Source organism: Poecilia mexicana, unplaced genomic scaffold (genome assembly GCF_051168715.1).
Source record: "Poecilia mexicana isolate PSO_F unplaced genomic scaffold, ASM5116871v1 scaffold_9, whole genome shotgun sequence".
Classification (NCBI taxonomy): domain Eukaryota; kingdom Metazoa; phylum Chordata; class Actinopteri; order Cyprinodontiformes; family Poeciliidae; genus Poecilia; species Poecilia mexicana.
In genome coordinates, this window is record NW_028263378.1 from 21,713,667 (window position 1) to 21,736,115 (window position 22,449).

General features: G+C 38.6%; 1 protein-coding gene across 8 annotated transcripts in view; it reads right to left on the bottom strand.

Moving 5' to 3' along the window:
- The window catches only part of sorbs3 (sorbin and SH3 domain containing 3), a 32,803-nt gene that overhangs the window by 1,680 nt on the left and 8,674 nt on the right, over positions 1–22,449 (bottom strand). For 5 of the 8 annotated variants that reach the window (XM_088008983.1, XM_088008982.1, XM_088008986.1 and 2 more), the window contains 19 exons: positions 17,847–17,917; positions 15,717–15,899; positions 15,291–15,363; positions 14,684–14,817; positions 14,530–14,593; positions 13,732–13,764; positions 13,568–13,652; positions 12,180–12,288; positions 9,733–9,786; positions 9,464–9,571; positions 8,792–8,847; positions 5,186–5,256; positions 4,566–4,627; positions 4,399–4,445; positions 4,095–4,209; positions 3,346–3,471; positions 1,506–2,024; positions 1,295–1,380; positions 1,101–1,207 (listed from right to left, as the gene is read on the bottom strand). In XM_088008983.1, coding sequence (XP_087865109.1) covers positions 1,101–1,207; positions 1,295–1,380; positions 1,506–2,024; positions 3,346–3,471; positions 4,095–4,209; positions 4,399–4,445; positions 4,566–4,627; positions 5,186–5,256; positions 8,792–8,847; positions 9,464–9,571; positions 9,733–9,786; positions 12,180–12,288; positions 13,568–13,652; positions 13,732–13,764; positions 14,530–14,593; positions 14,684–14,817; positions 15,291–15,363; positions 15,717–15,899; positions 17,847–17,858 — 2,044 coding nt within the window. In that variant the 5' untranslated portion in view covers positions 17,859–17,917. The remainder of the gene's footprint in view (positions 1–1,100; positions 1,208–1,294; positions 1,381–1,505; positions 2,025–3,345; positions 3,472–4,094; positions 4,210–4,398; positions 4,446–4,565; positions 4,628–5,185; positions 5,257–8,791; positions 8,848–9,463; positions 9,572–9,732; positions 9,787–12,179; positions 12,289–13,567; positions 13,653–13,731; positions 13,765–14,529; positions 14,594–14,683; positions 14,818–15,290; positions 15,364–15,716; positions 15,900–17,846; positions 17,918–22,449) is intronic. The other 3 variants (XM_088008988.1, XM_088008984.1, XM_088008987.1) reach the window with 3 other exon arrangements.

Sequence of the window (22,449 nt, forward strand, 5' to 3'; positions counted from 1 at the left end):
ATGTATCTGAGTTTCAGAAAAATTGTTATCAAGAAAGAAATGTTAAATCAAGAAAAAGAATTGCTCTCCTTTTTTGGTCAGACTATTCACTAACTATTTTCTATATCTTTAATCAGTTGGAGTATTTCTGATTAAATTTATCCTGTCTACAACATATAAAATGGCTTTTCTGGAAATAAAATTTTCAAATATGAATGAATGCACAAATCTTATATTGTGCTTCAAAAGGCTGTGTTCAGGGTCGAATAAACGAGTTCAGGTATGATTCATATTCTAGATTATAAATTAGAACTGATCAAATGCAGTCTGGGATTGTGAAACAGCCCTTGAATTCAGTGCTAAATTAGATCAAATAGCAACTTCATCAACATTAAGCAGCACAGGAAGAAGATCACCATATTTTAGAGCTTAATCCATTCTGCACTAATTGAACATGTCAACCAGGGAATAAAAGCTATTACAGGCATAAGGGACTGTTAACTGCTTTGGAGAGTACCAAATAATAACCCCTGGCTGCCCTGGGTAAAGAGCCAGATGACACATTTCAAGTACTGCTAATGATGAGGATCCACAGCGACATGTTATGCAACATGCAATTTCAGTGCTCTGGAAATGATCTCTAGATTCCTGCAGCACTGCGTAAACTCATGATGTCATGACATAAAATGGACAGCGGCTTAGTCAGCAACTGTCTTCTTTTTTAAGCAAGGGGTAAAATAGTATAATTTAAAGTGCAATTTTCAATAACTTGTTGAAGATTAGACTATTTAGTGCACAATTTATAAAAATATATACAACAAGGAAAAGTTTTTGCAATCTTTATTCTGGAATTTATCCTTTTAAAACTCTGAGCAAAAGAATCCAAGAGGCACTCTCAATGTAATAAATGTGTCGCATTATAGAACTCGAACACTAGGTGGTGCAATTGAGATCTTTTTCTTTTCCTCCAGAAATTTGATATTTGTGCTTCATTTGGTCTGACCTATGTACATCATATCCTGCATACTTTCAAGGACAAGTGTGCCTGGGTTCTCATGGGTTAGTTGGCTCACAGTAAGACTCGCCTCGTTTAATGATGGTAAAAATAGAAAGTCCGTTACCTACAAACCAGCCGTCATCACATTTTTCCATCACTTGCACAATGTCCCCTTCTCTGAGCTCCAACTCATCTGCATTCTGGGGTTTGTAGTTGTAAACAGCTTTATACCTACAGTTCAAAAGACAGACAAAATTACTCCAAATGGTTTCACATAACCCATCTGATCTGCAGCAAAGCTAAAAAAAACAGACGTACGGTCGACGTTGCCCCATTATTGAACCAGGATTGCTCTGAGAGTTGACATGCGCATTCGAGGGAGCGTACAGGCTTGGTATTGCACCCTGGGGGGGGAACAATTTTCACATCAGTTAAAGTGACATCATAAATATTGCTGTATCTACACAAGCTAGGAAAGCACACAGGTGTGGGCATGCTGTGATATTTGAGGGCGGTGGTGAGAGCAGACCTGTGAGGGACCAGTGTATCTGGGAGTGCTCACTGAAGGAGCTGCCGCTCTGTGCACAGGCGCTGAAGACTGAGAAGAAGGTGAAACTGCTCTAAAGGTGGAGGGTGCTGCAACCAGGTTGCTGTTCTGGTTGGTGGGAGAAGGCGTACTACGCGGGGTGCCGTGGGGAAGTCGATGGTGTGACAGTGTCTGGTTGGGGGAGCGTGACTGTGAGCCCGGGCCGCCATATGGGACAGGTGACGACGGTTTCAGAGGGGAGTGCTCAAGTTTGGGGCTGAGGGAAGGGGGCGTGAAGGGAATCAGTGGTGACCGCGGGGACGGGGAGTAGAGCGGACGCCCCGGACTCTGCGGTCCAGGAGACATGGGGCCCGCTGAGAAGTCATCCGTGGAGTATTTGGTGCGGGGCATCTTGTTGACCTGGACGTAACTGGCCGGGAAGATGCCGCTTCGATTCGTTCCAGAGATTCTGCCCTCCAACCACTTATCGTCAACTTGCCTGGTTATGCAGATCACCTCGCCCTGCCGGGGAAAGGAAACAAAATTAGGAAATGTTACTTCATATATAATGTTTTGGTCATTCGGAGGTGCAGAACTTAAACTGTTGTTTTCTGCTTAATGAGTTTACTGCTGTAAACCCGTCCACAGAAACCAGGATATGCTGCTTTTTTAAAATTGTTTCGCAATGAGATTTAATGTTTAAGTAAGTAAAGTAAGATAAGTTTATTTAGAAAAATCACAAAGTACATAAAAGAAAAGAAATCTATTAAAATTAAGAGACATAATACCAAAAACGGTAAAATAATACGATAAAAACAAACAGGCAGTTAAAAATATGAGTAAAAGTATTATGAATATTTAGAGGCATGTAAAGTTCCTCATTACTGTGTTTTTTGGTTTTATTTATTTACTAATTTATTATGCAGTTTATCTGAATATGGTCTGAGATTTGATTGAATTTACATTGGATAACTGGCAACTCGGTTAAATATTTTCCCTGGTAAGCAATCTGTCTCACTGTAGAATTGACTTAAAATTATTTGACAATTTGTCGATTAACTTCCCCAAATTTATTGGCAGCAACAACTGCTTCTACAAAAATAAAGCATTACTCAATCTTCATAACTTGATCATGTATTTTGTATATCTGATCAAATATATATATATTTTACATGGAATTTCCAGCAGAATGTTTTATCTGCTATAACACACAATTTTGTTTTTAAAAACTTTTTTTTTACTTCATTTCCCATCAAATCTACCCAATTTTTCCTTCAGTATTTTGACTGTAACTCTCACAGGCCTTTATGCTCAAATTTCATCTCAGTATTTTTCTCCTCTGTGAGTACAGTTTACCATATAAGGCAGAAAGCACAACTTATTCTGTCATTAGGATAAGTTTTGATGGGATTTTTTTAACAAGAATACTGAAATATCTTATGAGCATAAAAAAGGAGCTTGTCTGGGAGTAATTTAGCTCGAGTCCAAATTGCTTCTGGGTCTCTGCCAAGAAAAAGACTGACCCAGTACAATCCCAACAAGTGGTTATGATCCCCCCACCCCACTCTGTCATGGATTAAACAAACACCTGACCTTATAATGGGTCTGAACAGTGCTGATGGGTGGATCTTATTGCAAAGCCAGACTAGCTGGTTATTCTTTTTTTTAGGATACAAAGCTAACAAACTCGTCCAAAAATCTTTAAAAAGTTTTTTTTTTTTAATTTATAAATTCCAAATATTTAAACAGCAAAACTATCAGTCTGCTTAGTCCTACTTTAAATTTTTTTGTTTTGATGTCTTTTTTTCAACAGTAATGAAAATTGTCAAGGTGAACCACTCACTTTGCGAAAGGAAAGCTCAACAGGAAGGTCAGCATTGAAGTTATATAGAGCTAGAGCTTCTCCATACTCCAACACCTGGAGAGTAGGAGACTTGATTGGTGTCGGCTTCTCTGTGGGAGGTAGAACCTGAAATAAAATTAAAAAAGAGTTACTACGGATGTATAAAATTTACAATTACAATTACTTTACAAAAGTTTTCATATATCCCTTAAGGGTTTTTTCACATTTTGTTGAACTTCAGCATGCCTTATTGGTATTTTATGTGATGGATCAACACAATAGAATGTGTATCTGTAAACTTGAGGGAATAATATGCAGTTTTATTTATTTTTCTGTTTTAAGTGTTGTAATCTGAAAGATTTGGCATGCATATGTGTTCAGCCCCTTTACTCAGATACTGCTACATAGATTCCAAGGTCTTATGGTCCAGTCAAAGTCCAGACCTAAATCCAGATGAGAATTTGTGGCAAAGTTTGAAAAATACACCTTCAGTCAGATTAAGCTTCCTCTATATTACCAGTAATATTGACGCTAAACCTTTCAGCGTCAACATGTGTAAAACTAGCAATATAATCTAAAGGACCTGCATTTTACATGTAGCAAAAGGTTGTTCTACAAAGCACAGACGCAAGGAAACTTCCTTCACTTCACAATTATGCACTACTTTTTGTTGGTAAATCACATAAAATACATGTGCAACACCCTTTGAGTTTATCTGAAAACATAAAAGACATTAGGAAGAAATTCACCTCCACATAAGAAGTTGGGAAAATGCCAGCTCTCCCATGATGCTCCCCTTCAAACCAGTTGGCGTCTACCTGCCTGTGGATGTAAACAATGTCGCCTTTCTGCAGCGTGAGCTCCCTGAACACAGCACAACACAAGAAGAAGGTCATTTTTTGAAATGCAACTCAAAAGGTTGAACAATTATTACAAATTGGTATTGTGAAAGTAATTTAGACCGCACATTTGACCCCTAAGTTTACATGCAAACTTCAAGTGATTACATTGAAAGGAGAAGTTTTCTTTGATTTATCCAAGTACATATTTCACCTGGGTGACTGAGCCTGGAAATCAAACTTGACTCTTGCAGCTTTCATCTACCAATGCAAACAGAAATCCGTTAAAAGACTTGCATTTGCCATGTTTAGCATTTAAAATTTTGCACTGGCTTTGACAACTCAGGCTTTTTAGCTCAATAGAGAATAATAAAAACACACCTTTTTCTCCTCTTTTTTTGATGAAGGCTCCATACTTTCATTTGCAGTGGAGAGACATCCTACTGGGAAACACAAACAGGCATAAAGGTATCAGAGGATGTGTGTGCTGGTTTGTTTGGCTTGCTTATTTTTAAATGCTCTGCTGTTAAAACGCCACTGCAGCCTTAACAAAGGCTAAAGTTCAAAAGGGTACTTGAACTTCCCAGGAAAAAAAATCCTTGATAATGCTAATCTTTAATCAGGTCTTCTGAGTTTCACTTCCTATTTTTGTGAGCTTCCTCCCCACCCATTAACAGCTGTTTCTAAAAGGAAAAAAAAAAACTGCTAAGACTTTCCACAACCTCACTCATGAAAGTGATGGCACGAACAGAACATGAGCAACAAAGTAGAACCATGAGACCATCAGGATATATTAGATTACTTCAAGCTTTCATCACATTTACTGGATGAATGGTCCGGTTTCTAAATATGTCATTAAAAGGCCAGTCATTCACAAGAGAGGAAAAGCCCGACAACTTGTTAACAATGCATTATTGTTCTTGAAATCCACCTCTATTCTCATGTGTGTCTCTGAGGAAAAATAGGCTTAAATACATGTTTTTATTTTATTATTTTTTTACCATGTGCAGGAGCAGAAGTTGATGGTAAGCCACCAGAGCGCTGGATGGGTTGCTTATATGCTAACAGGTTGCTGGAAAAGAGAAGAAAGTCTGAGTCTTTATTGATAAATCTTAACAAACAGTAACAAAAAAAACACAAACATGATTATTCTCCATGAATGGAGCAATTAAAAACAATAAGCTTTATAAGAGTTACGGTATGAAAACCACTATAATTTTCTGCCACACCGTTCCTTCCAACAAAAGTTCATAGAAATTCTTGTTGCCCTTTCCACACATGTTGCTTCACACTGATGGTCAGCTGGCTGAAAGAAGATTACTACCCTTTTCTCTCAATTTCAAAGAACACAATTTTTTTTTTAAGTATTTCTGGCATCAACACACACAAAGTAATGAGTTTGTAAACTAAAGGCTCACAGCATTGTGAACAAGAAATCTAGTGCATTGTTTTTCCTCGTTTGAAATAATCATGACTTCAGTATTGACCTAAATAATCACTAATATAATTTCTTCAAAACCAAACAGCACTAAGTCAATCTACTAAACCCTTTGATTAGACCGTTATTTAAATGTATAAATACCCCATGCATTATGATTTTGCCTATTTTTTGTTTTTGTTTGGGTTTCCTCCACAAAAAAACAAGACAACTTCAGAATTTAGTGGGCTTCTGTTCTAAGTTTCTGCTTAAGTGTGTCAAGATCAAAACAACAGTAAGTAAATGTTGAAGATAACAAAACTGTTTTATAACCAGTAGGAAAAGCTGTTTTGTTTCATTTTAAACAAATACAGTTAGATAATTATATACATTTTTCTTTTAATTATTTATTATATAAGTGCTTTGATGGCAAAAGACTGTAGTATTTTTACTAAAGGATTGTCATAGAAATTACCAATAATTTAAAGAAGCTTTAAAAATTCTGACATTGAAAACTGTCAGACATCGAGACACATAAAGACAATTACAAAGCCGGCCTTCTGACACTTGAAAAACATCCACAGGATTAAAGGACTAATGTCCCAACAAGATCTTGAGAAACTCATCTATGCGTTTATCCTTATTAAATTGATTTCTACAGTTTCCACAGGTCTGCCTAAAATGTCAGTCAAGACAGCTGCAGCTGATCCAGATCTCTGCTGTTGGCGTTCTGACTAAAACCAGGAAGGTAGAGCACATCAGCCCAGTTCGAAAGTCCCTACACTGGCTCCTTGTAGCTCAGAAAATAGACTTTAAAATACCGTTGTTAGTTTATAAATCACTGAATGGCTAGCACCAAAATACATTAAAGATCTGTTGTTGTCTCAACTTCCCAGACCACTCAGGTCTTCTGGTTCAAGTTTGCTTTGCTTCCCCAGAATCAAACATGGATAATCAACACTTAGATTTTATGTTGGAACAAACTTCCAGAAAACAGCTAAAATGCTGAAACTCTGAGTTTCTTTAAATCGAGGTTAAAATCACATTTGTTTGGAGCTGACTGATAACTGGAACATCGTAAAGCAGAGTCTGTTTTTTAACCTGTCATTGTTTCTCTTATTTTGCCATCGTTTTTGCTTGTTTATTGTTGTTATTTTTCTTCTAAACACGTAAAAAAAACTTTGAATTTCCTTGCTGCTGAAAACGTGCTATACACATGAAATTGCCTTGCAGTTCTAATGATAGACATGATCAGAATAAATGACTCAGTGTATTCCTGGGATAGGAATTGACTTATAACCTCAAAAATGTCCACCTTGCTTGACTCTTTTTTCTTTTTTAACTCATCTGCATTGTTTGAGGCAGTGCATCACTGTGCTGTGTTTGCAGCTGGACACCCATCGCTGTAAAAAATCCACAACGCTGTATGTTTTACATTTACACATCCACAGAAAAATCCCCTGAGGACTGGAAGAGGTCCACAGTGCATGAGCTCAATTTAGCAAACAACAGCCAAGAATCATCCAGGAATGCATCGCACACAAGGTAGGAAATGTGGAATGTGTTCTGTCAAGGAACAGATACTGAAATTAAGCCTGGCTAATATGAGAGCTTTACAACACTAACTCGGATAAGTATAAGTATTTATCTAGCAGATGCCCAGCTAGTTTTTATAGTTCTGTAGAGATAGAGTTCTGGGATTCCTGAAACAGCAGGAGGACTTCAGGAAGGCAATGACGTAATATCGAAGATTAGGAGGAGGGGAGTTACGTACAGAGGCAAACATTTATGTGGGCGATTTTCTATGAGATGTTCCCATCTTAAGCCTAAATGATCTAATCCAAATAATGTCAAGGATAGGCAGGCTTATTGATGAAGTACCTTTTTTGCACAAGGCAATCTAAGGTGCTTTACAGAACATCAAAGTAAAGATAAGAATGAAAATATGTAGTAGTTTAGGATCTAATTAAAGGAAAGCTTAATATACCCAACATATCGAAACATGTAGAAGAGATTTAGGAGGCAAATTTAAATCCAAAATCATCAGACTTTAAAACAGGGAATTAGCTAATTGGTCAGATTCTTTGATCAGAAGCTGCAGTAAACAAAAAAAATGTTTTCAGTCCTGATTTGCAGTAATGTAACTCCTGAAAATAAAGACATGCACCAGCTTTTCTGTGTCCTGTTTCAACAGAAATCTCCTTATTTTATTCTGTCAAAGTCTTTCAAATGCTCATTTATATGGTTGTAGACATTAATAATAACACCAGTTCATGAAGTGACTCGTAGAGATGCAGTTGTGTGTTGCCAGCATACATACTGTATGGAAAGAGATGCTGGAGTACTACATATTCTGAATTAGGGAGTTTATATAGGGGCACCAAAAAAGAGGTCAAAGACTAGCCCTTTAAGGATCCACACAATTCATTTCTTCACCCAGATTTATAATTTCCACATGACACAAAGTGTTCCTTGTTTGCCAGATAAGATCCGAACCAGCTTAGCACTGTACCCAACAATCCCACTCATTCTTCTGGCCTGCTAAGATTAACTGTTTTAAACGCAGCACTTAGATTAAGTAACACCAAGGCAGAAGGTCTAGATCCATCACTTTCCAGATGTACGTCATTCAAAACTTTTACCGATGCAGTCCTAGTGGTGTAGTGCAATCCACAGCCTGACCAGAAAACAACAAAAAATAATTTCACTCCTCAAACTATTCCTTATCAAGATTCTACTCAGTTAAAATAAAAATGTTGTTTACTTTTCCACTAACCGGTGAGAGAAATGCATTATTGTAACATTAACATGGACAAAACGGGACACATTTGTTACCCTTTAACGCAAAGCATTGTTGGTGGTTAATGTCTATGTATCATTTACGATGCGAAGAAAAATAGTAATAAATCAAGTCAGAATATGTGACTCTTACTTCTCATATTAGACTTTCCTATGGTATCTTAAGGATACTTTTAAAGTTGTACATCAGTCAAATCTAAGTTTGTTTACATATCTCATGAGAGAATGAAACTACAGCATATCACATCTATAGGACAGAACATCTAAACTCACACAAACACACCAAAAAACTTTTAAAGCTGCCACTGAACACAATCAGATGTGACATTTCTTGTACTCTTCACCTATTTTTCATCAAATGATTACATTTCTGTGCTGCCTTCAGACTAACCTGTGGTTGGTGGTGACAGCCTTTGGAGCAGCTAGTGGATCCCTGCCTGTGGCCTCCTGCAAACACAGGGAACAGTGTGTGAACACGCAGTTTGTTCTCTGCAGAGGCTCTCAGCCTTCTGTATGTTCTCACAGCTCAGAGGAAATCTCACAACAACTCAGACAAAGTAGAGGTGCTGACCACTCCCAGCTGAGCACAGGAGTCCCCTGGGTCCTATCCTCCTCGGCTACAAACAGCATAACAGCCCTGCTCTCGGTTTGTCTGGGCTGTCTGTGAGTTCTCCTTTGATTCAATTGCACAAGGAGGAAACAAAGCACTCGGCTTGGATTTTTTTTCTACAAGTTGCTGTGAAATTGAAAAGAGGAAATGCCGAATAACTTGATTTTTGTTTTATTCTGAAAGGTCTTCATTTGCTGTGGAGAAGTGGCAAGCAAGTGAATCAGAAAGCAAATCAGTCTGGGTGCAGCTCAGGCAGGCAGTTCTCAGGCAATCATCCAGATCAGAGAGGGGAAAAAATGAACATTCATATTCATAGTTTGCAAGCAGAGGGTTCACACAGCTTTCATCGGGGGGCGTGGGGAGGGAAGGTGTGCTGGGATTTTTGCTAAATCACAGAGAAGCAGGGTGGGGGAGTGGTTCGTAGCAGAGATATTCAGTATGGGGGCTCAGTACCTCACCCCGGCCTCGACGCTGCTTCTTCTGAGAAAGTGTCCTCTCCAGACCCTGAATCTCCGAGTCCAGCTCAGCTTCGAACTGGCTCAGCTCAGACTGCAGACTGGCCTGAGCCCCAGCAATTATAGTGTTGGAATGCAAAAATAAAATACTACCACAGAGTCTGATATTTGTAGCTTGTAATTTCCTCTCTAACCTCATAAAACAAGTGAAATATTTTTAGCATAAATTAGAAAAGGCTACATGTAGTTTACGTTGTAGATGCTCACCTCAATGGAAGGGGATGTCGGTTTCTCAGGCTGTCTCTTCTGGGACAAATGAACCTAGAGAGGAGATTAAAAAAAACACACTGCAGCGGATTTTTGGCCTCAGATTGGAGTTGAACTTAACTCATAATAACCTACCACAATATGGTGTACCATAAGTACTTTTTACAGGAATTTAACCCTAAATAACAGCTATGTAAAATTCAAATTAAACTAGAATAAATTATCCTTATAAAGCTGTATTTAATATAAAATTAAAATTAAAATATTACAGTAAGAAAATTACATCCCTTCATTACGCATCATGGCATGATTGTGATGATCATTTGGAGTGTCTTTTGGGACAGGTTTTTAAATTCATGATGCACTTTATACCTGCCTGCACATCACCATTTTTTGCTAGAATTGGCAGAGTTTATTTAAACTGGTTGTTCCTTAATTTAGTTTTTAAGCAAAGTCCACAATGTTTTGGTGGGATTTAGGTTGGAATCACCCTGTAAGTTTAAGGTACGCTTTCTGAAACCAGATTTGATGTATTTGTAGATTATAGTCCTGTTGGGCCTCACAGCTCAGGTCTTAACCATAATAACTATGCTGTTATTTAGCTTATTATTTTTCCTTTCAGCTATTATTTAGCTCACAGGAAATCTCTGATGATCTTCATAAACACCCCGAAAGCACAAAGGTTCACATCTCCCTTCAACTGGAAGCCTCTAGACATCAAGTGTTTCTTCGTTTCCCTGCCGTGTTTTGCTCCTGGATTCTTGTTTTGTCCTGCTCTGGCTCCCTGAGTCCCCTGTGGGTTTTTTTTTTTTTTTGTAAGTTTTTCATCATTCTGGTCATCAAAGGTTTTTCATCTCAAGCTGCCTCAGTCTCTGCATTTGTGTGCACTTTAAACCTACATATCACGACACTGGTAGTGTTTCAAGTCTTTAAGGACTTAAGGACTCACCTTAATGTATAAATCAGGCTAGCATTAAGCTTCTTGAGTGACACCATTATGAATGCTACTAAAAATTGGTGTGTATGGTCAAAAGCAGGGTCCATGCAAGGGAAATTCAACCAAGTAAAATATATTAGAGATAATAGGAGCAGTTCAGCTAATATTTTCAGCTAAAAAACACAGCTTATATACATAATGAAAAGCTCCAAATGCACCTGTCCCAACTGTGAGTGCATGTGAACTTTTAAAGTGTCAGGATATTTAGAGTAAAATATATTTTACAAAAGCTGAGTGCATGTCTTTACTACCCTGGTCCTTTATGTAAACTTTGGTTAGTAAAACGCTGCTTTATCTGATTTGGCACAAATTTGTGGACATCTAATAAATTCAATAAATTATCAAAATCATTTTAACCCAATAACAAAAAGGTCAAATTCCAAAACGCAGACAGCAAAGTAACATATCTGGAACTTACTGGAGCATATTTTGGAGTCCAAATTGCAAACCAACACATTTTGTTACTTTAACTAGCTGAACAATATTTATTTTATTCTTGTTGTCAATAAAGACTTCATACTTTTAGTAGCCGGTTCTGTCAAACACGACTATAAAAGGCACTGAAGCTGAGAACTGCAAACCACTTGTCCCATATTTTGCAAAACCTTGGCTGAATCCATCTCTCTGAATGCCAGACATACTGTAGTCATCCCATCTACAATGTCGCATTGAAGCAGCGCAGCACCTGATATGGTACATGAGCTGCTTTTCTAAGCACCGTCCAGGGGATACAATATTGTTCATACAGACAAAATGAAATAAGTCCCCATGCTGCGAGCCATTATGCACCAGAAGAGGTAAACACCATAATACAGATCACAAGACCCATCGGCTCCCAGGGGGGAGTAGAAACAAAGATTTCTTTTCTTCACAAGACATAACTTACAATGTGTTCACCGGATCTGGAGCAGTGTTTCAGTGTTAAAGAAAAAAACAACAACTTCGAAGCACCACACCTCCGCAGGGAGAGAGGGTTTAAACCCGTCCAATAAAAGAGATGGCGCAGAAAAAAACAGCACTAAATTACAGCAATCTGACACTATGAGATTAGCAGATTAAAATGTTTAAAAAATGTTTACAAGACTCCATTCTGTAGAAAATCTGATAACTACTACAGATCGTGCCTTTTCTTGCCTGAGGTTATCTTTCAAATCTGTTGAACTCACTAGCTAGAATAACTGAGCTCGTCTTGTAGGACTGAACACTGGAAAAGTGGAGTATTTGCAGGCTGCGCTGCGTGAGAAGATGTAATCTGAGGAGATAGACAATAATCCTTCAAGAAAAGGTGACCAATCTGCTCATGAGCTCCTCAATGGGAAAACGCCAAACAATTACAGCTATTAGAGCCAACAACAACTCCAGATCCATTTAAAGACTGAAGAATTAGATGTGGGCTTTGAGTTGGAACCAGAATCTATATTTAAAATGTGACAGCATGGGGGGTCCATACCTGGCTGTTACTCACTGAAGCGGAGCTCCTGTCAGGCTCAAAGTCGAATATGCTCTTGGGTTGAGGTTGTTGCTTTCCAGGGTCAGACAGCTTATCTACATCTTCGCTCCTAAAACGTTAACACCCCAACACAAAAACAAACACACAACAACTTGAACATGGCGTCATTGTAGGAGCCCGTGACAACAAATCCAAACTCGCCTCAGCAGCACGTTTTCTCTGAAAAGGAACTGGCGCGATGTTTTGGGTTGGTGATCACAGAAGCAGTCAGCTGCAGTCTGCATGACGTAAAAATAACTTAACACCGGTGAGTTATGTGCTGAAAAATGTCAACACATGAACTTCAGCACAAGCATCAGTTTAATTTCAACAGGCCTGATTGACTAACGGTGTAATATTTCTTGATTCGAATGAGGTAATGAATTTTTTTCCACAATCTCTTTTATTTGTAAATCCTTCTCTTTTCCTTCTGTTGGTCACAATGCATTCATGCTCAGTCACCTGTGGACCTCCACATTACACTTGCACTTGGCTTGGCGTAGTGCGATATCCTCACTTTACGGCATATGCAATACACATAAATGGGTTTCAGAGCTCAGCATAGTTTTCATACATCATGGCCAAAGGTGAGGTGATAGACACACCTTCTTTCTGGGTAAGACTGTAAAGTAAAACTGGAGGAAATTTAAAGTATAAACAGAACTTTAACCAGAGTTGGGTAATATCATTCCACTTTATCAGGTTGCATGATGCATACAGCAACATTTCTTATCTGTAAAGATGTTTCACAGATTTGCAGCTGGGAGCTGTAAGTCAGGCTCTATCCCTATCAGGCTCTGTGACTTCTTTTGACCCAACATCAGATCACACAGGTGCTGAACAAAAATAGCGCAAAATGCAACAGAATTATCAGAAAAGCATACAGAGCATAGAGCCGAGCATCGAATCGTCACATCTGTATCCAGATGACTGATCGATGACTGGAGATTAAGAAAAATATCTTCCTTCTGCAGTCATGAAGAGCAACATGTATGAGATGTTTCATTAGATCTAGTTCTAAACTCTGTACATCAAAATGACACTATATGTTACAGAAGAATCCCACAGAACTCATTTCAATTTGAAGTAAAATTCTGTGTTTCCCAAAATGTAAAACTCACTGCAGAACAGGTGAGTTTTACCTCTTCTCATTTGTTTGATTTGACTGCAGGGGACTGGCTTCAATTTTCCAACCAAATATTTTAAGCTATAATGAAAATGCATAAAGGCGTGAAGTGAGTGACAGCCTATCTCAGATTGTTATTTTTTGAGCTTGTCTTTTTGAAAGCAGAATAATTAAAACACATCCAGCAAACTGGAAAAAGTCACATCAAATCCAATAAACTCACCAATCAGGCAGGGACCCGTAAGGCGTCAGTCTAAAGAGATTCTTGTCTTCTACGATTTTTTCTCTCTCCGCAGTTGACTGGAGCCCTGCGGATTAGTGACTCATGAAAGAAGAGTCCAAAGAAAAAAATGCAGTGATGGTAAGCAGTATGTTGGGTCCACTCACGTTCTGGTGACCACCGCTCTGAGTCCTCTAGTTCTGGTTGAAGTAAACAAAGAGACTCATTTGAAACCATAAAACTTTGGCAGTAAAAGTCACATAAGATTTTCAGCACATCCACAGGATAAGTAAAGCAAAAAACGTCAAACTGAAAATGCTCTCTATTTGCACAATCTTGAATCTTTGCAGTACACTGGGTATTAATCATTTTAATAAGCGTGCCAGCACTAATGTGTTAAATTAAAAAAAGATAGAACTGGTTGGAGGTACTTTGTTCAGTACTTCCTATAAATTCACCTGTTAAAAGTTGTCGACAATTTTTGATTGGTAAATTATACCAATACGTCTTCTAACTGAATGTATTTGTAGTGTTTCATACTGCACTATGATTTGTTTTAATTTTTAGCCACAGATAAAATCCTGATGTAGTTGTCAGAAAGGTGAGAGTCGGCTGCATTTTGTCTCAAGGCACCAGTTCATAAGATAAGACAAACATTCAAAAAATCTCTTTAAAACAACAACACCCAAATTCCTGGTAAAACAGCAGTGAAAAAAAAAATTGTTTTTCACGGCACATGAAAGAGAAGAATGATTAATGCTTAGGAGGGGCTGAGAAAAGAATCTGGATTACTGTCAGACCTCGTGAACAGAAACGCCAGAAGACGTTTATGCTCTTATTTTTGTGTCAATAATAAATTGTTTGCCCGATGATCTCATTAGAGGCCGACATATTGACACGGTGGGATTCATTCCGTATTTGCACTAGTTAAAAAAAAAAAAAAAAGTCGAGGAAGAGTTTCTCACCCTCAGGCTTCTTGTGAATCTGTCTGAACATGCTCCTGTACCAGTCTCTGGGCTTGTTCACGCTCTGGTGCATGCAGGGAGGAGAACAGAAGAGAGAAATCAACCTGACCATGTTGTTGGTTTTAGCCAGAAGTTCTGGTTATTTGTATCTTACCGATCTGGACGCGATGGGCATCCCGGTCTCATCCACCGGACCGATTCCTGAGAACTTAATAAGCCTCCCCTCGTTATTTGGCACCCAGCTGTGCGGCAAAGTGGAAGAGCCCTGGACTCCATTGGACAGTTCACCTGATACAGAGAGCCATAAAAAAATCACATTATTTTTCTGATTTATTACTGAGTGACAGGGCCCAACGAAAACTTACAAAATCAGATTTTAAAGGTCCAGTCAGATGTTTGCATCACGGCTGTGTTTGTAGTCGTCTGAAAATATTCACGCAAAAAAAAAGGTTTTCTATAAGATTTGTAAACTTTTCGTCATACCTCACGTAGGCATTACAGCTTTTTTGCCACTTCAACCATATTGTTTTTTTCAAGATATTATTTTATAAAAGCTGAACCATATTGCAATGTGAAGCCGGCCTTATAAGTCAGAACTGGTAGTTGGAGTTGTTCCCACTTTCCCAGTGGGAAAGTTGACTTCAGAAGGGGGTCTAATTGATTATTTTTCTGAGTGGGAAATCAGAATTTCACTGTTCCGATTACAACTGGAAAGTAAAAATGCTTTCCCGTTGTGGAAATGTGAAACTTTATACATTTACCTTGCGACTGTGAAGGTCCATAGTACGATCCGAAGCTCGGAGTCACTGGACCTCCTCCATTAAGCTCTGGCTCCTTGAATAAACAGAAATATCTAAATAAGTCATCCAGTTCATATGGAAAGAATATTTCTGGTTATAAATGGTGTCAATAACTGTGCCACAGGTGACTTTGTTTAAAAAATATTTATTGATTTTAAATTGTTTTCCAAACTGAATTTAATTGAAATTAAAGGTTGAATGAAAAATAAATGAAACATGGAGATGTTTTAAGTCTTTTTTTTACAAAGACGGTAAATATGACTGGCACATGCATGCCTGAGTGTACAAAGCATGTATGTAGTGCATTCTTTTTCCACAGGGGGGAGCACTTGTTTGCTGCTATCACAGCCATCACATTAAAACAGCCTGCAGGCCATGGTAGTTTACCTTCACAGAGCCAGATGTCAGTCCTGTGGAGTGAAACGGACTCTGCGGAGGAGTAGGGAGTCCAGGGGAGATGACCACCACATGCTCTGGAGAAGTCAGGATGTGCTGGCTTGAAGAAATGTCAGGCTTCCCAGACAGATAACTCTGGGAGCCATTTGGATGGCCCGCTACTTCCGCACTTTGCTGCACACACAGAGGAAATTATAAAAATATGGATGAACCAAAACAATGCGTGAACCCTGCCTCATCGTGTCTTCCTGTGGACCCTGGATAAATAATGCTCTGTGTAAAGGTCATGTGAACTTGTTAGCAGTCTTGCTATTCTACAGGGAATAACTGTCCTCTCTGAGGGAAGCCTGTGGAGAAAAGATCCTCCAATTTATTTAAAGCACAAGCAGTGGGAAGTGCTGTTTCAACCTTTGCCTCGTTTTTCCTCACAAGAACTGCAGAAAGGCTTCATTGAAGAATTAAAGTTGATGGGGAGGACTAAAACAGCACTGGAGTGTTTAATGAGCTCATTAAGTGTTCAAGTCGTGGAGCAAGACGTCAGGATGAGGATAAAAATGTCAACCGCGAAGTCCAGTGGTCTCCTTAGTGACTCCTGTCCTTCTCAGCCACCTCATGATTGAGAGTTTAACACTCTGTGTTTGAATCAAGTGCTGTGGTCCTCTCTGTGTGGTCGTCAGGGGTCATGAGGAAATACCTGTCTCTTAGTAACTGCTAACGAAAGATATGTTGTTGTGACGCAGACAGTACTGTCTTGATCAATAGCAGGGCTGTTTATCGTTTTTACTACTACATAATTGAATACTAACTTGCTTTTTCTAGTTTCCACACGTTTCAAATGTTTGTCAGACAGTAAATAATGCTACCAGAGGTTTCTTTATCTGGTCACACAATTAAAAAAAAATAAAATCCTGTCAGTTCACGATATCTGCAGTTAGCCTGCTGTCTGTGATTTTATGTTCGCTGCACTCTATTAATTATTTAATAAAATAAAATTAGGACCTGTTTGTGTGTACAGCTTACAGTGACAAAGAGATTGTATTGGCTCCTGCAGCTTCATGTTTGTCTGAGTCTTGTGACCTGCCCTGCACGCTGCACTGTGCAGCGTGTTGTTAATGACAACATAGAGCGATGTTGTCATTAACTTTTTCAAAGCTCAGTTTCTGAAGCAGAAGAGCAACTTTTTCTCTAAGTTTTGTCCACAAACTATTAACTGGAACTGCTCTAAAATATGTTACAACCCAAATTACCAATAGGTCACATATACACAAAGCAAACATGCTAACATCAGCCTAGCATTTTAGCTAACTGGTCCACATAAAAACATGGTAAACTGGGGAAGGCTAAGAGTTTCTTGAAAGCTATAGCTGCATGCAGATTCACATATATCTTTATAAACAAATGATAAAGCTATGTGGGGTTCTGGTGACACATTCTGCATAGTAATAGTCTTAACCAAGTTAACCCATATTGGAGCTTATTACTGAGGCCATCCTTGTGGAAACTCTGATTGGGGAAAATCAGCTGATGCCAACAAAAAAAAAAAAAAAAAACAAGAAAACAACCAACCAAAGAAAGGACAGATCCTGCAGAGTCCTTAATGCTGTTGGTGAGTGAGACACAATACTCAGTGGTGGGTTTTTTTAAATTGGCCACAAATGCATTTGGTGAAGGCTTCATTAGAAAGAGAGTTACATGAGCGCCAGTTAAAAATGAAAAATAACTGCAATTTATTTGTCACTTGTGGCCAAAGCAAATCTTCTATTGGTTTTATGTATGAGCTGAACTGGTAATCCTTTGATTACTGCTGAGAATAGCATTATACACTTTGTTCATTCCCAAAATCTCAGATAATTTCTAATATTTTAATTGGTTGGGGTGGAAAGCAGAAGAAGGGCACCTTACATGGGAGGGCCACAAGTTACAATACTAATGTAGACTTTGTAGTAAAATGTAGTGTGTTATTTCACTCCAATTCACAGCTCCTGCTTTATTGAGCATTGATTTTAAATGTAGGATTGCACTGGAACATGGGGGGGAACACATTCACACTGATAAATAATTCTGACTGCTAACTGAGGCAGAAGATTCTGATCAGGACATTTAATAAAGGAAATGCTTTACCTGAGTCTGCATATGATCAGTTATGGTTCCTCTGTGGCAGAGATCAATATTTTGCTCTCAGCATGAAGGATCTGCAAAGACACAGAGTGAATATATCAGGTTTGTTTGTGGTTGTGCATCCATAAGAAACACATGCCACACAGATTGTATTTATTTACTTATGTTTAGATCATTTTTTTGTGTGTGTGAATGTGTCTGTGAATATTACTCTTTTTTTAGAGCAAGTCATATGTTTGCCTTCTGCAAATATTACTAAATTGGAGTGAAGAAATGCACTCAAATCCCAAGTCTTATTTATTGTCAAATTTTTAAGTGACTTCAGAAAATCCAGTTCAAAGCACTGAACAAAACATAATCTTATCAAAATAGCGTGAAACCATTTAACAAAGCCTGCAGAGAAAAACAACATTTCTGCCATCAGCTGAAACTGAAATACTTTGCATACGCTATTAACTGAATGACAGAGATTTGCTCGCTGTCTTTTATTCAAACTATCAAATCCATATTAATAGGTGCCTCTCTGAACGCTTTAAGACTTTATCTTATCTGTTTTTATTCATATGTGTTTTTAAACCCAAGTAGTTAATATTCATGAGTGATTCCCGCAGGCCTCTGTGTCATAAATCTGCTTTTTTTTTCTCCCAGACCGACTCGACAACTGTTCCATTATCCCATCCAAGCCGTATCCCAGTGAGGGAAAGTCAATGTCACCCACATTTTCCTGCAAACCCATCCAATACAATGAGAGTGACTCACATGCACCCCCCCACCCCACCCCACCTCGTTTTTCCCAGTAATACAATTCTGTAATGACCCTGATTTTTGGGTTGGATGACGGAGAAGGACAACTACTGAAAGTTATACATCAGTTAGACCTGCTGTTTCAAACATCAAAGACATTTTGGATGGCAAGGAGGGCGGGAGGGAGCTCCTTCTTTACCACTCTGAATGAGGCGGGCGTCTGTAGCAACTAAATAGTCCATAATGACTTTGCAGGGATGAAAACCACAGATTTACGCTGCTTCAAATCCCTAAAACCCTGACGAAGAGCGGCAAAGTTTTTGTGTACTTCCTTTTGTTGCCATAAAAACTGTGTTCCCACAGGAACGCTATCTGAGATGAATAAAGTTTGAGCGTTAGTATAAGGTTTAGACTCTGTTCTCCGCTGAAAGCTGCAGCTTTGCAGCTTGACGTTGAAGTGGGGACTAAGTGCTGGCCGGACTCCTACAGCCTGGAAGCTGCCTGACACAGTTTGCACTAATGTGTTTTCCATGTGGCATTTGCAGCTGACTATCAGAGTCCATAATCACTGTTGTCAAGAGAAGAGCATGAAAACTAGAAACTCTCAGTCTCGCTGCTCTGCTCACTCAATGAATCTATGTTCCAGTTGACCGACAACAGCGTCGCTCATTTGGGTCGTCATCTTCGAATGAATCGCGTTACGCAACAGGAAGAAAACAGATCAGGAGACTGTGACAATAGCAACGGTGTTAATGCTCAGGCATGCCGATTGATTCATCATCCTCGGTCATAGTCGTTGGATTATTCAACCAACTGTGCAAACAGCAACATTACAAATAATGGCTTAAGCTTACTGCCTTACTGCTCTGCGTTCATACCTGATCACTTTAATAGGTCTATTGAATTTATGAACAAACGGCAGAATGAATCATTTTCAAGTTCTTTTCATGAGGAGTCTGGACACGTTTTCTCATTCGGTCTCTCAACACACAGGTCCAAACAGAAACTAGGGTCTTACATAAGCGTTTACATTCAACTATGTTATAAGACAAATTTAAATGTGTTTCTTTTTGTGTGATAGAGTGACATAAAGCAGTTTAGAAAAGTAAAGATTATGTAAAAGGATACATGGCTTTCACTATTTCTTCAAAATTAAGATCTTTGCAGATCTTAATTTGTCATTTATAGGTCCCCTATCTAGCATGTGTTGAACTGCAAATATGACTTCTTCTGACTGCCTTTAAAAATGTAAATTTTTTTCTTGCATGAATCGAAACCTAAAGTTGTGCAGTCAACATATTTTTCTGCCGCTGCTGTGAATCTCTGCAGTTCCTCCAGAGTCATATTTTAAAACATGAAAAGTTCATAGCGTGGTCTTTTCATGAATACAGACAAAGGTACAATTTCCATGTATTTGACTGAAAAATATTCTAAAACAATGTCCCTTTTATTCCATTTAATAATTATGCAACGTCTGTCTTGATAAAATCCCAATAAATTACAGCTAAAATTCAAGGCTTATGAAAATTTTTAATAAACCTTAAGTTAATGTATCTGTAAATGCCTTAAGGAAATGTTTTCATGCGGAGGTGGAATTTATGACATTCAACCAAAGTCTTGTCAAAAGTCCCTGAAAGTAAACGTTTATCTATTTATTTTTTCAGTTATTTTTTTTAACTTTTCCACTCACAAATCAAAATGAAGACAAAAAAACAAGACAAAACTAATGCAGAAATAGATAAGCAATATTTAAATTCCTATTATGGTCTAGCCAATGTTAGAAATAGAATTATTATTGTTATTACCAAATTTCAGAGTGTCTCTGAAAACCAAACATGCTCTCAAAAAATAAAAAGATTCCTATGAGATCATTGGTCTTTCATGGAAAGATTGTGAAACTTACAAGAACACCCAAATTAACACTGCCCTGATGTTCCTTTCCAAACATACATTCAACTAGCAGTATTATCAGCGTAACATAATAATGGAAGACCTTCATGCTTACGACAAGGCTAAAAGAGCGACAGAGAACCTTTTCTGCACTCAAAGACACATTTACACCAGAAAAAAAAAGACATTTTTGCAATTTACCAATAGTGTGTTATTCTGTTCAATGATCAAATATCAGGTGAAATATATTTTTCAAATCTAACATAGATAATGTACAGCACAAGTTATTTGAAGTCAAAGTTCCAGCACTTGACTCATGTCTGGTTTTTTTATTCTTTTTTAAAGAAGCAGCCGATCTGTTTTAACTCACATGGTGATGTAAAAACTTGTGTCATAACAGTGGCTTTGTCTGGGTTTTCTTGGAGACACAAAAAAGAAAATCCATCCCAGGACTGCTTCAGTCCCTCACGCATTCCCCGGTTCTGAAAGCGCCAAACACGACCCTACCAAATAAGGAAAATTCAGAGATGATATCAAGCGAGAAAAACCTGATTCAGAAGTCTGACTCCTTGAGTTCCTTTGTGAATGCTCGGAGCGTTCTTACGTAATTCCAGAAACTCAAGCTCAAGACGCAGTTTCGAGCTAACGAATGAAGACCAGGTTTTAGGACCTTGATGCAATCCCTGTGAAACGTGAACGTCATAGTTCACATATTTACAAGGCTAGACCCCCCGCAAGGTGAGAGGTCCATTATCACCACCAGATCGGAATGAGAGGGGAAGAAAAACAGAACCATAAAAGGCCTCACGTCTACCTCGGAGAAGGAGATGATGTTCTGTTTCAGACATGCTTTCACTCTAACTGGATTTTATGTTTCCAGCTCGTTTCATATCTGCTAACGTTTCACATGCGGCTCAGCTCAACGCAGCTGAGGACCTGGGAAATGAGAATCAAAAGACTTTGACTTGAATTTTCTCTGCATCTGTTCCCAGTAAAATTAAACAGATTGTTCGAGAACTGAACCAGATGTTTCTCTGAATCTGAAGCAAACAAAACTGCACAGAATAAACAAAATGTACTCAAGTTACTTTGGTCAGGCATGGGTTTTTTTTCTTCTTCTTCCCCTTTTTTATTTTTTTATTTTTTACAATAAACTATTATCTGAAGTTCTTGAGCCAAAGCTGAGCAACTCAGCAGCTCCAAGGTCAGTGAACTTAACCACACCCATGCAGTTCCTGTGAACGACAATGGCAGGTCCTCCCCACAAACACCTCTGATATTAACAGTAGCACGACAGTAGTGCAACAGGAACAAATGTTCCTAATTCCTGATAGAAAAACATACAAACAGGCATAAATCACACATCAGAGAGCTCTTATCCGACACCAGAGCAGAAAAGACCATCACCAAACATGCAAAAATCAGCAAATCTTTCTCTTTTCCAGCGAAAAAAAGAAAGATTGGGCCCCAGTAAGAAAACCCAGATGGATTATCTCCTCTGTCATTTTTCTTCCCATCAACATAGCCGTCAAGTTGACAGGCCCGCTTAACAGAAACAGTGGCGAGGCTGACCCCTCGGACCGCTCTGATCAATACCAGCTGAGACATGATTTGTGGTCAGAGGCTGAATCGTCCTGTCATTAAGTCAGGGACAAAGAGCTCTAATGAAACTGACCTGCATTCATTAGCACATGCTCAGTCGTTTGCACACAGGCCAGAGTTAATCATTGACTTCAACGGGTGAGGGCGGTTCCAGTTGTGCTCACATCCAACACATAGTCCATGTTCAGCCGAACACTGATGGCCTTGTAAAGTAACTACAGCCTTTGAACTTTTCCACATTTTATCATGTTACAACCATGAACCTGAATGTGTTTTATCGAGATATTAGATACTGACAAAAAGTAGATAACTGACAGAAAATAGCACGTGTTTTTCGCATTTAAAATAAAATTAAAATCTGAGAAGTGCG